Source organism: Hyla sarda, chromosome 4 (assembly GCF_029499605.1).
Source record: "Hyla sarda isolate aHylSar1 chromosome 4, aHylSar1.hap1, whole genome shotgun sequence".
NCBI lineage: Eukaryota > Metazoa > Chordata > Amphibia > Anura > Hylidae > Hyla > Hyla sarda.
In genome coordinates this window covers 262,028,821-262,044,219 of record NC_079192.1, presented here as the reverse complement: position 1 = coordinate 262,044,219, position 15,399 = coordinate 262,028,821, and the positions used below count along the sequence as shown (strand labels likewise).

General features: G+C 42.3%; 1 protein-coding gene across 1 annotated transcript in view; it reads left to right on the top strand.

Annotated features, from left to right (window-relative positions):
• Positions 1–15,399, top strand: part of NAV3 (neuron navigator 3) — a 642,886-nt gene that overhangs the window by 149,516 nt on the left and 477,971 nt on the right. The window contains exon 2 of the mRNA XM_056574065.1: positions 2,187–2,572. Coding sequence (XP_056430040.1) covers positions 2,501–2,572 — 72 coding nt within the window. The 5' untranslated portion in view covers positions 2,187–2,500. The remainder of the gene's footprint in view (positions 1–2,186; positions 2,573–15,399) is intronic.

Here is a 15,399-nt window from a genome sequence, read left to right as displayed (position 1 = left end):
GCCACAAATCTTTAAGATTTTCCCAGAAGTAAAGCTTTTTGAGACCAGTGTAATATTTACAGAATATCTATGTTAGGCTGGGTTCACACTACGGTTTGTCATTACGGTTCCCGTATACGGGTGGGAGGAGGGGTGGGCGGGGCTTAATCGTGGCGCCCGCACTCAGCCGTATTCGGGAACCGTAGTTAATGTATGTCTATGAGCCGACCGGAGTGAACCGCAGCATCTGGTCGGCTGATTTTTCGGCCGTATGCGGTTTCCCGACCGCAGGTAAAAACGTGGTCGACCACATTTTTGCCTGCGGTCGGGAAACCGCATACGGCCGAAAAAGCAGCCGACCGGAGGCTGCGGTTCACTCCGGTCGGCTCATAGACATACATTAACTATGGTTCCCCTATACGGCTGAGTGCGGGCGCCGCGATTAAGCCCTGCCCATCCCTCCTCCCAGCCGTATACGGGAACCGTAATGACAAACCGTAGTGTGAACCCAGCCTAAGATTACTTGCAGTGTTGTCCGGTAAGTACATGAAGGTCTGAGTGGGTTCTCTTGCAGAATCAGATGCCAGGCCGGTGGTTGATGATCCGCGCATCTCCTCACTGTTACTTTATAGCTGGCGTCCGTGTGCTACTTCCACATATGTATGTTAAGCTGGCTTGACTCTGCTGATTGATCAATAAAGTATTTGCAGTCTTGTAATTCCAGATATATAGAGAATCCTCTATAGTATGGCCCAGATTTATCAAACTGTGTGAGGAAAAAAATTGTGATTTTCCCAAAGCAACCAATCACAGCTCAGCTAACGAGCTCTGGTAAAGTGAAAGCTGAGTCTTGATTGGTTGCTGGGGAAAAATCACTCAATTTTTTCACATAGTTTGATGAATCTGGACCTATATGATTTTGTGCCACAGCAGGTACTTAAAGTGTTAAACAAAACTGCAGCTCATCTATGTTTCATAGTCTCTGTATAAACACACATTAAATGCATATGGTTCGCACAATGGCATAAGATTGACAGGAATTCCAGAATATTTGCTGGAAATTCAGCTTTAGCCTTATCTGTAAGAACTATTTAACTTAAAAGCATTGTTTTTTTTATTTTTTTTTAAATTGTTCTTTTGTTTTCTGAATGCAAAGTGAAGCAGTTTTGTAAATAGTTTCCTGTCATTTAGCTGCTACTCAGAAAGGTAGGAAAATTCTGTCAGATTGACTTTTTGTTCTCAGTGTTAGAGATAGCAGCAAGTAGAGGAATGGGTTACACAACAGCTCATAGAGTGGACAGGGGGGAAAGAAACCTTTAAGAAAAAGTTCACATGGACAGGAGGAAGAAAAGAGAGGACACAGAAAGCATTCTGCAGGGGAGAATCATAGAACAGTGTACAGGTATTGGGAAAAAAATATAATTTATACAACAGGATACATAAACTGAAGGCACAATAGTGAACAATAAAAAAAAAAATAGACCTATGGAGAAAATATTTTGGACGATAATATGTACGAAGCAAAATGTTTTTCAACGGTTTTCATAGCCTTTAAAGGGGTACTCCACCCCTAGACATCTTATCCCCTATGCAAAGGATAGGTGATAAGATGTCTGATCGCGGGGGTCCCGCTGCTGGGGACCCCCTGGATCTCAGCTGCAGCACTACTGTCATTTCTGCACATAGAAAACTCGCTCTGTGGGTAATGACAGGCGATACAGGGGCCGGAGCATTGTGACGTCATGGCTCTGCCCCCTCGTGACATCACGGCCTGCCCTCCTTAATACAAGTCTATGGGAGGGGGCATGGCGGCCGTCACACCCCCTCCCATAGACTTGTATTGAGGGGGCGGACCATGATGTCACAAGGGGTGGAGCTGTGATGTCACAAAGCTCCGCCCCTGAATTCCCCTTAATTACTGCGGGGTGCTGCAGCCGAGATCCTGGGGTTCCCGCTGCTGGATTGGATAGGGGATAAGATGTCTAGGGGCAGAGTACCCCTTTAACCAGGGGTAACAAGTTTTTATTGTTCCTACTAAATACTGTATAAGAATATATAAACAAAAGAAGTTATTCATAAATGTGTCATATGTTTAGTGCTCTCTAAAACATTGGCATGTTTGTTGTTTTGCTCTTAGATGGGATGAATATTGAATGATATCTGTTTTTTTTCACAGCACACTGAATTTCTATGTCTTATCTCGACAGGTTTATAGATGAAATGTAAATCTTCTTTGGGATGGGACAGAGTGAAGAATGCTGGAGATAGCAACTGGAATTGGAGTTCTAGATGGATGCGGGTCTTATACAGTGGAAGTGTTTTAGACCGATATGCTGATACTGAAGACTCAAAGACAGTCCTGCAGATTTGCAAGGGTTATTGCCTGGGTTTGATAAATGCCTTTTTTAATCATTCATGGACTCCGTATTGTGATGGAAGAAAAGGCACAACTGTGTATTTGTTACTCCCAACTTGTGGATTAGTTTGCTGATATCTGTTCTAAAAGGCAAGAGTAGACGTGATGGATGTGTCTACAGAAATGAGCAAGCATGGGAAGAATCCGATAAGTCATAAGCTAGAGGATCAGAAGAAGGTAAGATTTCATTAGGGGACTGCTTTTCATTTTTAATAAGACCGGTATTTGCTTGTGGGGGTGGAGAGACCCAACTAAAAATCTGGACTGCCAGTTTCAGGGTGGATTTTAGCCCATGGATTGCAGGTAGCAGTTTGTTCTTATGCTGGCCTTCACCTTACATAATCTGGTTAAAGGGGTACTCTGGTGAAAACCATTTTTTTTTTTAAATCAACTGGTGCTAGAAAGTTAAACAGATTTGTAAATTACTTCTATTTCAAAATCTTAACCCTTCCAGTACTTATCAGCTGTTGTTAACTACAAAGGAAGTTCTTTTCTTTTTGAATTTATTTTCTGTCTGATCACAGTGCTCTCTGCTGACACCTCTGTCTGTCTCAGGAACGTTCCAAAGAAGGATAGGTTTGCTATGGGGATTTGCTCCTGCTCTGAACAGTTCCTGAGACAGACAGAGGTGTCAGCAGAGAGCACTGTGGTCATACGGAAAATCTATTTAAAAATAAAAGAACTTCCTGCGGAGCATGCAGCAGATGATACTGGAAGAATTAAGATTTTTAAATAGAAGTAATTTACAAATCTGTTTAACTTTCTGGCACCAATTGATTTAAAAAAAATGCTTTTAACTGGAGTACCTCTTATATGTTGCTTTTTTGTTTATATAACAATAGAATCTAGGAATTGCTTGTAAACCAATATTCTGTGTACTTAGCTGGGCTTGTATTAATAATATAGCTATAGTCTAGTTATTTACCATCTGCTGTAGATGACAGAAGAAATGAAGTATATGGCAGCAATATTTCAATATTACTGGCACATACTAAATAAAGAAACCTTTAGCCAGTAACTGTAGTTTGTCATTTAAGACCCTTTCCGGATCTGAATAAAATGACCACAAAGTGTTACTTGCCACCTCTCTTTGTTTACTATGCTGCAGCATTGACATGCCTGTATACACCCACGTGACTACTGTAGCCAATCACGGACCTCATTAGTCGTGTGCTATACACCACTGAGGCTAGTGATTGGATGCGGTGGTCATATCGGTATAGGGTCATGTCATTACTGCAACATAGTAATCAAAGACCTGCAGGGGGCACCACAGTGGTATTCCTAAGGCAAAAGGGGATTTTATAGATATTTCGTTTTTATAATAGTATCTCCCTCCTTAGGCATTTTTTAAGATCTCAGAAAACTTTTTTTTTTATAAAAGGGATTTTTCATCATAAGATTTGTCAGACTTCGTTTGATTCTACTACAGGAGTAAATGAACTGTTTGAAATCTTGGACTGTGACTGTTCGTCAAAAAGTAACATTGCTGTCTTACAGCTTATATAAGATGTATTATATCTTATAAGTCAGTACTTTTTTCTTTGTATTTTTTGTTTTTCTTTATCACATTGAGAATTTAATTGTTGGATTCCTGGAATCGTATTGCTGGCAATTCCCACCTGTATTAGAATAGGGGTCTTAAAGGGCTACTCCCCTGGAAAACTTTTTTTTTTTTTTTTTAAATCAACTGGTGCCAGAAAGTTAAACAGATTTGTAAATTATTTCTGTTTAAAAATATTAATCCTTCTAGTACTTATCAGCTTCTATTTGCTCCACACAAAGTTATTTTCTTTTTTAATTTCCTTTTCAGTCTGACCACAGTGCTCTCTGCTGACACCTCTGTCCATTTTAGGAACTGTCTGGAGCAGGAGAGGTTTGTTATGTAGATTTTCTCCTACTCTGGACAGTTCCTAAAATGAACAGAGATGTCAGCAGAGAGCACTGTGGTCAGACAGAAAGGAAATTCAAAAAGAAAATAACTTTTTGTGGAGCAAATAGCAGCTGTTCTACAAGGATAAAGATTTTTAAATAGAAGTAATATACAAATCTGTTTAACATTCTGGCACCAGTTTATTTAAACATTTTTTTTCCAGGAGAGTACCCTGTAATTCCCCCATTCCTCCTGATTTGCATGGCATTATTAACAGTTTGTATGGAGCAGGGGGGCAAAAGAGAAAATAATGCTTAGACTCAAGTGATATATTTGTAGTCTAATGTAAATAGGTGCGTGTACAGATATTAACACATGTAAACTACATAAACTGCAGTCATTATTTGTTATTCCACACTTTAAAGATGAACATTTGCATCTATTAAATACAACTTTGCATTTATATTGACAAAAAATACATTAAAGCCGAATTAATTATTCATGTTTGTTGTAATAAGTTACTTATATAAGAGGCCTAGTGATAATACACACAATAGTGACACTCAAAGTGCGGAGCATTATATACTAAACTGTAACATGAAACATCTGCTTCTTTGCCTATTGTTTCTTTTTGTACATCATAAAAATGTAATTTCAAGCATACCCTTTATGTGAATACAACAGTCATGAAGTTACAAACCTACTATTAGAAATTGAAAATTATTAAGGCACTGCTATTTTTCTTCAGATTTTTTTTCAGTTGTAAAGTAAGGTTGACTGTACATTCCTTTTATATATATAAACTCATGGCTAAACCATTGAATTGCAATAGCCTTTTTGACTTTTATGGCATACTAAACATCTGCAGCATCAAAAACACAATTCGGTAAAGTCCAGAAAATTAGTTGAATCCCTTGAAACTTGGTTTATTAAATGAATTGATTGTTTTTATTTGATTTTGTCCTGTAAGCAACACTGTACTGCGCATTATCTATTATTTATGATCTAATGTTAACAGATCAATACTGGTAATCTGGCAATGGTAATATTTACTAAAAAGGATGGACTGGGTCAGAGAATTAGTAAAGGAAAAATGGTTTTGTCAATGCTCATGTGTTAGGCTATGCTCACACTGCGAAAGAAAAAACACTGATTACAGATTTATAGTCAAAATAATAATAATGCTTTATCGAAACAATGAAATTGATACATAAAATACAAGAAATAATGGATAAAATACAATACCCTACCCACCAACCAAGACATCATGCTACAAGTGTACTTATGGATGTTTTTTAAGAGCGGATAAAATTACGTGCAGAAAAATGCAGCCAAAAATCTATGCAGTGTAAACATAGCCACAGGAATAGGGGCAAGACATTGTAGACTTTTTAACATTAGCTATGCAGTGTATCCCCTGCAGAAGAAGCAGGTATGATGGGATTACCACCGCCTATGTGTCGTGATGTTATTGTACTGATGATGTGACCATAAGAACAACTGCTCAGTGAATTCCCCTGCAGCCGAGTCACATATGATCGGTATACAACCGCCTATGTGCGTTGATTTTGTCACTCTGAAAATGTGTCAGTAACAGCAACTATGCAACATATCCCCCTGCAAACGTGGCAGGTATGATGGGTATACCACCGCCTATGTGTCGTGATGTTGTACTGGAGACGTGACCATAACAATAACTGCTCAGCGAATTCCCCTGCAGCCATGTCGCGTATGGTTCATATGACAACCGCCTATGTTTGATGATGTTGTCGCTCTGAAAACATGTCAGTAACAACAACTATGCAATGGGTCCCCCTGCAGATGTGGCAGGTATACCACCGCCTATGTGTTGTGATGTTGTCGCTCTGAAGACGTGTCAGTAACAACAGCTGCGCGGTGTATCCCCTTGCAGAGGTGTCATGTACGAAGAATAAACCAGCCACCTATGTGTCATGATGTAGTTTCCCTGAATATGCGTCAAACCAACGACTATGTAATGCATCCCCCTGAAGGTGTGGCAGGTACGAAGGATACACCACTTACGTGTTGAAATGTTGTTGCTTTGAAGACGTGTCAGTAAAAACAACAGCGCGGTGCATCCCCCTGCAGACATGGCAGGTATGAAGGGTATAAAACCGTCTATGTGATGTGATGTTGCTCTGAAAAAAACATGTCAGTAACAAACAACTATGCAATGTATACCCCTGCAGACGTGGCAGGTATACTGGGTATACAACCACTTATGTGTTATGCTGTTGTCACTCTGAAAACGTGTCACTAGCAACAACTATGCAATGTATCCCTCTGCAATCTTGGCAGATAGTAGGGTTATACGCCGCCTATGTGTCGTGATGCTGTTGCTCTGAATATGTGTCAGAAATGAATAACCATGTCGACCAACTCCCTGCAGGAGTGGCAGGTATGATGGGAAACAACCGTAATACTATGAGTGTATAAACTGTATAATGCCATGCACAATATAAATGCCCAAAACACGTAATACAAGTGCCTGCGCAATATAAGTGCCTGAAACTCATGTGCAGCATAAAACACAACGAGTACATGTACCTCATGAAGTCTATGAGTGTATGAAGAACGGGAGCGTATGAACAGTGTAAATACCCTGATCGCAAGACCGTATGACCGCCATGAATGTGAACAGCACGAATGCCATGAGTACGTGGCCAGTAACTGTTGAGAATGTATGAACAATATAGATGCTACAAGCGTGTGAACAATATCGTCTAACGAAATGAGGGCCATGAGCATATGATCTGTATAATTGCCACGAGCATAAGGGCATTATAAATGCCACGAGCGTATGGACAGTAAAACGCCATGAATGTATAAAACAATACAAATCACTATGAGGCTATGACACATATCATGAGCATAAGAATCGTGTAAGCACCAAAATTGCCAGAACAATATAATTGCCGTAAGCGTATGAACAGTATCAAGGGCCCGATCATGTAATAACAAGTACTATGAGCTAGTGAACAATATGAATACTGTGGGCTAATGAACGGTATAAATGCCATAATTATGTTCATGCCATGAGCGTATGCAAAGTATAAATGCAGTATGCAGTGTGCCTAAACCGGTATGACCACCACAAGCGTAACCAGAATGCGGCCCCAAGCGGATGAATAGTATAAATGCCATGAGCATATGAAAAGTATGCATGCCATGAACGTGTGAAGAGTGTAAATATCAAGAGAGTATAGACAGTATGATCGCTTTAAGAGTATGACCGTATGCCTGCCCTGAGCGTGTGGCCAATATGAACAGGCATGTGAACAGTAAAACACCCATAGCGTATGAACAGTATAACTCTATGAGCGTGTGAACAGTATGAATGTCATGAGTGTATGCACAATGAAGTCCATATCATATCAATATAGATGCCATGAGAGTACCGACCGTATCACAAGCGTCCATTAACAGTATAATGCCATAGGCGTATGCACGACATAAATGTCATGGGCGTACCAATCAGCATTGCTGCCACAAACGCATATGCAGAGTATAGAATGCCATAAGGCATTGATATAACGGCTATGACATATTACCCTGAAGCTTTTAAACAAAAACGTTATCCCCTATACATTTGAAAGCTCTATTGTAGACTCAATACGTATAACCACAGAAAATGCTGACAAGATTACACGGTATCAAAGCTATGCAAAAACGCATATGCAATGGCCGTAACAGAGGTATATTACTAGTATAATGAAACGTTTGTGCCCCAATGCTACAACATATGCCCTGTAACACTATAATATATCTGCAAGGTAAAAGCACTGTAAACACTATAACGTGTGAAACTACATGAATGAAATGTAAATGCTACCATGAAAAACACACCTTATGACTGCTGTAATAGTCATGCCACATATAGATAGACCCTATAAATAACCAAGCGTACTGCAATTAACAAATACAATACCGTATTTGCCATTTATAATATTATAACCGCGTGGACCGTATGTATTGCTACAAAACGTATGTACTGAATACATACCTATCATCATACTCTCTGCATTTAACACTGTGTGCCTGTGCTGTATACAACACTATACCTGTAAACACCGTGATAGTATGAACTGTATACCACGCTGCCACCGTACCTGTTGCACAAGCTATTACGATTATATGTCCCAATAACAGGATTTTAAGTAAATTTTACCTGTAGAACCATGTCTAAAAGTTTTATTTTTTCTTGATATGCTAAATTCTATTTTTGTATTGCATTTCATTTTAACAGCCAGTTTAACACATGTAAGCATTTATTCATACATGTTTTATGAAGCTTTCAATGTACTATCCTGTACGAGGAGCAATGTGTATGTTGTCAATCTGTTTGTTTGCTTGGTTCAGCTTTTTACGCTGTTGTTTATATTGGCAGAAACGCATGTAATTGAGATAAATACTGGTTTGCTGGGATATGTTTTATTCTGGGACTGAATGCTTTCTTTTGGAGCTTGATAGTTTATATACTTCCTGAATGATTTAGTGAAGTTCTCTTTTGATATTATACCACTGAGATACTGGTCTCCCATCTTAATATGCAGTTCACAAGCTATTATTTATTTGCCGGCAGTTTCCTATGCAGTATAACGTAAGTATGTAATTAAGATTCAATGCATCATTAAGCTTTTTCTAGTGTCTATTGCAATTAAAAATCACATTGTATATACTTTCATTCCTGGAAGCCAAGCCCATGATTTATTACTCAAGTGTAATATACCATAATTGACCCAAAGATTCATTTTTAAAATACAGCCATTTTGATAGAGAATTTCTTTCCAGTATATAAGGAATTCTAGAAAGCTTTTGACTAGAAATCACATCATTTTTCCAATTTATCCTGCAAAAATTTCTTCAAATCTGGGAATTGAAGCAACTGTGAAAAGTGTCCTCTGGTAGAATTCTAAATATACTATTTCATGCAAGAGCAAACAGTAAACTACAGATTTAATCTATCTTGCCAGTATCTATAGTAGCACCAGTCAACATGCATGAACATCTTGCCCGTTTGTATTTGACATTCAGAAAGCCATACGGCCTAGGACAGCAGGGTAGGTTATCATTGTTGATGCCTTACAGCACTGAGGATATAAGTTTGAATACAGCAATTTATATATAGTTGGTATGTGTCCTCTGGGTACTCCTACAGTAGTTGGTTTGCAATGAAATTGGCACATGTGTACAATGGGTGGAGGATTATTGTTACGCCGAGCGCTCCGGGTTCCCGCTCCTCCCCGGAGCGCTCGCAGCGTTCTCCGGTTCGCAGCGCCCCGGTCAGACCCGCTGACCGGGAGCGCTGCGATAATGTCCCTAGGCGTGATGCGATCCGCGATGCAGGAAGCGCCCGCTCGCGATTCGCATCCCGGCCCGCTTACCAGACTCATTCCCCGTCTGTGCTGTCCCGGTTGCCGCGGCCCCTCTCCCTAGGGCGCGCGCGCTGGCTCTCTAAGATTTAAAGGGCCAGTGCACCAATGATTGGTGCCTGGCCCAATCTGTCTAATTAGGCTCCACCTGCTCCCTGTCTATTCAACCTCACTTCCCCTTCACTTCCTTGCCGGATCTTGTTGCCATTGTGCCTTGAGAAAGCTATCACTGTGTTTCCCAAGCCAGTGTTCCAGACCTCTTGCCGTTGCCCCTGACTACAATCCTTGCTGCCTGCCCTGACCTTCTGCTACGTCCGACCTTGCTCTTGCCTAATCCCTTGTACCGCGCCTATCTCACCAGTCAGAGAGGTTGAGCTCACGTGGGAGTGGCGTCTCTTGGTCTGAAGTCTGCTTCTCCACGTCTCACTATGCCCGTACAGATTTCTCCTTCTGCCAACTCCTCCTTCTCAGCTGTGGCCTTCTTGGACTCTGGTTCTGCGGGAAATTTTATTTAGTTAATAAGTTCAACATCCCTGTGACCCGTCTCGCCAAGCCGCTCTACATTTCCTCGGTCAACGGAGTAGTATTGGACTGCACTGTGCGTTACCGCACAGAACCCCTGCTCATGAGCATTGGACTGCATCACGAAAAAATTTTACTTTTTGTTTTGCCCAACTGCACCTCTGAAGTCCTCCTTGGTCTGCCATGGCTCCAACGCCACCTTTACCTGGTCTCCCCAAGGCCTATCAGGACTATGCTGTGTCTCCTCCTCATAGCCCCCGTCCTGGTAACACTCTGCCCCGTGCCAAGCTTCACCCTCTTTCCCCCCCTCCCCAATCCCACGCCTTCTGGTTTGCCCGCTATTTATGAGGTTTCCCGGGACTTCTCCACCATCTGGAAAGAGACTCAAAAATCCCTCATACAGGCCTCATCCCGGATGAAGAAGCATGCCGACAAAAAAAGAAGAACTCCTCCTGTCTTTGTTCCTGGAGACAAAGTGTGGCTCTCCGCCAAGTATATCCGCTTCCGTGTCCCCGGTTATAAACTGGGATCACAATATCTTGGACCCTTTAAAATCAAGTGTCAAATCAATCCTGTCTCCTACAAACTCCTTCTTCCCCCTTCTTTCCGTATTCCTAATGCTTTTCATGTCTCTCTCCTTAAACCGCTTATCCTTAACCGCTTCTCTCCCAAGGTTGTTGCTCCTACTCCTGTCTCCGGGTCCTCAGAAGTCTTCTCGGTTAAAGAAATTCTCGCGTCTAAGACGCTCAGAGGTAAAAAAAAAAATTCTTGTAGATTGGGAGAATTGCGGTCCTGAGGAGAGGTCATGGGTATCCGAGGATAACATTCTCAACAAGGACCTAATTCACAAATTTTCAGGTTCCAAAAAGAGGGGGAGACCCAAGGGGGGGGGGGTACTGTTACGCCGAGCGCTCCGGGTTCCCGCTCCTCCTTGGAGCGCTCGCAGCGTTCTCCTGTTCGCAGCGCCCCGGTCAGACCCGCTGACTGGGAGCGCTGCGATAGTGTCCCTAGCCGTGATGCGATCCGCGATGCGGGACGCGCCCGCTCGCGATTCGCGCCCGCTCGCGATTCGCATCCCGGCCCGCTTACCAGACTCGTTCCCCGTCTGTGCTGTCCCGGCTCTCTAAGATTTAAAGGGCCAGTGCACCAATGATTGGTGCCTGGCCCAATCTGTCTAATTAGCCTCCACCTGCTCCCTGTCTATTTAACCTCACTTCCCCTTCACTTCCTTGCTGGATCTTGTTGCCATTGTGCCTTGAGAAAGCTATCACTGTGTTTCCTAAGCCAGTGTTCCAGACCTCTTGCCGTTGCCCCTGACTACGATCCTTGCTGCCTGCCCTGACCTTCTGCTACGTCCGACCTTGCTCTTGCCTAATCCCTTGTACCGCGCCTATCTCAGCAGTCAGAGAGGTTGAGCCGTTGCCGGTGGATACGACCTGGTTGCTACCGCCGCTGCAAGACCATCCCGCTTTGCGGCGGGCTCTGGTGAATACCAGTAGCAACTTAGAACCGGTCCAACGGCACGGTCCACGCCAATCCCTCTCTGACACAGAGGATCCACCTCCAGCCGGCCGAATCCTGACAATTATATTTACGTTCCCTTTCTAGAGAGGGCACTGGACCACTAAACTACTGATACCACTAAAATAATTTGTAACGCATTATAGAATTCTTTTTACTATGTACTATAGGTATTTGCATTACTTTTCCATAAAAATTTGTTGTATCATATTATTTTAAATTGAATAGATAAAATATAAAAACAAATAAGGATCAGTTTATTTAAGTCTGTGCTGCGCTTATCAAGAGGACTGGACTTGGCACAGTGGGGCATTGTTTTGTACATAGGGCAGGTGCCCCCCCTGACAGGAGGTAAAGAGGGCATGTAGCATGTTCCAACTGTTATTTCAGCTGACACTGTGCTGCAACAGCCAGGAAATGGAGATAACTTTGTGCCCTGATTTTATTAACAACTAAGGCATTTAAAGGAAATCTGTCATCAGTTTCACCTGCACTAACCTGCCGGTACAGACAGGTAGTGCAGATGACACTCATGACAACATCTCGTTACGTGCTCAGGTTTTCCTGCTATCTTTCTCCGTATCTTCCGTTCCGAGGCCGACTTGGAGCATGGGCGGAGCTTCCTGACATCACCACTGCTGCTTCTCTGCTGGGTCTCACTGCTAGCAAACAACAGCGGTGACATCAGAGAGCTCCGCTCATACTCCAAGTTGTCCCTGGAATGGAAGATACGGAGGAAGATAGCTGGAAAACCTGAGCACTGAACGGGATCAGGTAAGTATGGTTGTCATCAGCGTCATCTGCACTATCTGTCTGTACCAGCAGGTTAATGCAGGTGAAACTGATGAAAGATTTCCTTCATTAAGATTTCCAGTGATTATTGATGGGTTGTCATGGCAGCAAGGGCTCTTATAATGGTTTGATAGATAGCAAGCTACCAACTTTCACAGAATGTTGATCCAGATTTTAATTAAGAGTTGACCCGTCAAATCAGTAAGTTTGGAAAGCAAATATTTATTTCCTAGCTGCTAAGTCTAAACTAACATAGCAACATTAAAGAAGATGTCCAGTGGTAACAAATGTATCCCCTATCTTCAGGATAGGGAATAAATGCCTGATTGTGGGAAGTCCGACTGCAGGTTCCCCCACAATCTCCTTTACGGGCCCTGGCTTGCCCCTGGATCAGCTCTGCCAGAGTGCGTTTCATACCTAGCAAATTAGCTCGTACAAACATGCCCCCTCCATTCACCTTAATGGGAGAGGGGGAGACACAGTGTTCCCATGTCTCCCCCTATCCCATAGAGATGAGTGGAGAAGGTGTGTTTGTACACAGCAGCTCAGCCGAAGCCAAGGGGATACATTTGTGAGTACTAGACTTCTTTAAAAGTCAGAAGCAATGTGAAACATTATATATAAAATTTATATAAAACTCAATGTCGGTATGTGTGTATGTTCCAGCATCCCATCCACCGAGCTGGAGATATTTTGATGAAATCTTGTACACATGTTAAATATATGTCAATAAAAAAAAAGATATAACCCTAAACCACCCCAATTTGCAAGGGTGGGTTTTTAGTCTAAAGTCTTTGCTGGCCTATTTACCTATTGTATTGCTAGATTTTCAACCAAGTCTTTTCTTAAAGGGGTATTCTGCCCCTAAACATAGTTAGTTAGTACGGTCGAAAAAAGACATATGTCCATCAAGTTCAACCAGGGAATTAAGGGGTAGGGGTGTGGCGCGATATTGGGGAAGGGATGGGATTTTATATTTCTTCATAAGCATTAATGTTCTTTTTTTCCAGGAATGTATCTAATCCTGATTTAACAGTCAAACCAAGAATCTTTTATTGAAAAGAATAATGATAGCAGTACAAAAGGCAAAAGATAAATAGTAAAATGCCTTTACAGGCATAAAATCACATAATAACAGATAAAACAGAGAACATGGAGGTTACATCATCTCGTTGGTTCGCACAGAAACAAAGAACATATGCATGGAAAACAGTACAAATACAGGGTAATGGCAGGATCGGTAGTCCCAAACAGTCGCCTCAAGCACATATAATACCTAGGAAAATTCCCCGCCCCCCAGTTCAATATAGAGAAAGGCAATTCTGCATAGGTGGGCAATAAGAGGAGGTCTGCCATTCTTCCCATAATTTATCAAAATATTCCACCCTGTTCTCTCGAATGGCAGACAATTTTTCACAAAGCATAATAAAGTTAACTCTATCGATAACCTTCTGAAATCACAATAACGGGGATTTCCATTGGGCCGCTATATGAATCCTGGTAGCCATAAGAATGAATTGAGCCATTCGAAAGGTGCGGAATGGCATCCTACTGGGTCTGTTGCTTAAAAGACAAAAAGATGGGGAACTGGGCATGCGGTCACCAAATAAATCTACCAGGACCGCATGAACCCTTCTCCACAATTGCGCTACCGTAGGGCAGCTCCACCAAATATGATGCATAGAACCAGTAGTCTGACATCCCCTGAAGCAAAGAGGAGACACCGATGGGTATAGTGTGTGCAATCTAGAAGGGACCATATAGACTCTATGTAGGATTTTAATAGATGTCTCCATCAAGGAGACCTGCCAACTACCCTTACTAATAGCCGTGCAACAAGCATGCCATTGGGGCAAAGATAGGGTCACACTGAGGTCACGTTCCCAGGCTACCATGAAGCGCAGTTTAGTATCAGTAGGGGGAGCATTTAGATGAGCATAAATGCGAGAAAGCATGCCTGGCAACGTAGGACCATAAAGCAAGGCTGCTTCATAGAATGTAGTATGTACCTGAAAGCCTTTAGGTCCCAACGAGGAGTAATATGATAGGATTTGAAGGGCCCGGAAATATTCCCCAGGCGGGAGTGTATGTATAGAGCAGAGTTGTGTTATGGTGATCAATTGTTTACCCACCAGCAGGTCAGATAATTTAGTTAGTTTAGCAGAGCGCCACCAAGAATATAAAGCGGTGGAAATGCCAGGTTGAAAAGAGGGATTAGAAAGAAAGGGGAGGAGGGGAGGTATAGGAGACTGCAGGCGAAATTTGAAGCGAACCAGATGCCAAAGAGACAAGGAAAACAGAGTGATTTGCGCCAAAGAGGAGAGAAGAGCTGAGACAGGACAAGAGGACCACATCAAGGCGGAAAAAGAGTAGGGAGAGATAAGGGATGCCTCCAACCCCACCCATCTAGGGGCATTTTGCGTGGCGTGTGTGAGGGCCAATTGGGCTAGGCGAGCAGCATAGTAATATTTCAGCAAGTTGGGGACTGATAGGCCACCCACCCTTTTATGATAATGCATAACAGTCTTATTAATGCGGGGTCGTCTCCCGTTCCAGATGTAATGGGAAATAGTGTGTTGAAGAGAGCATATGTCTTTTTTCACTACCGGGATGGGAAGGGAACGGAACAAATACAGGATGCGTGGAAGAATAACCATTTTGCATACATTTATGCGACCTATCCACGAGATATGGGTTACCGTCCACTTAGTGAGATCCGCTCTAATAGAGCGAAATAGTGGAGGATAGTTTGCCGCATATAAAGTTTTAAGGGATGAAGTAAGAGTAACACCTAGATAGGACAGGCCTTGGGAGGAATCATGAAACCCAAAATTTAATGAAATCAATTGACGTGTCAAAGGTGGGACATTGCAATACATAACCTCGGATTTGGCCACATTCAC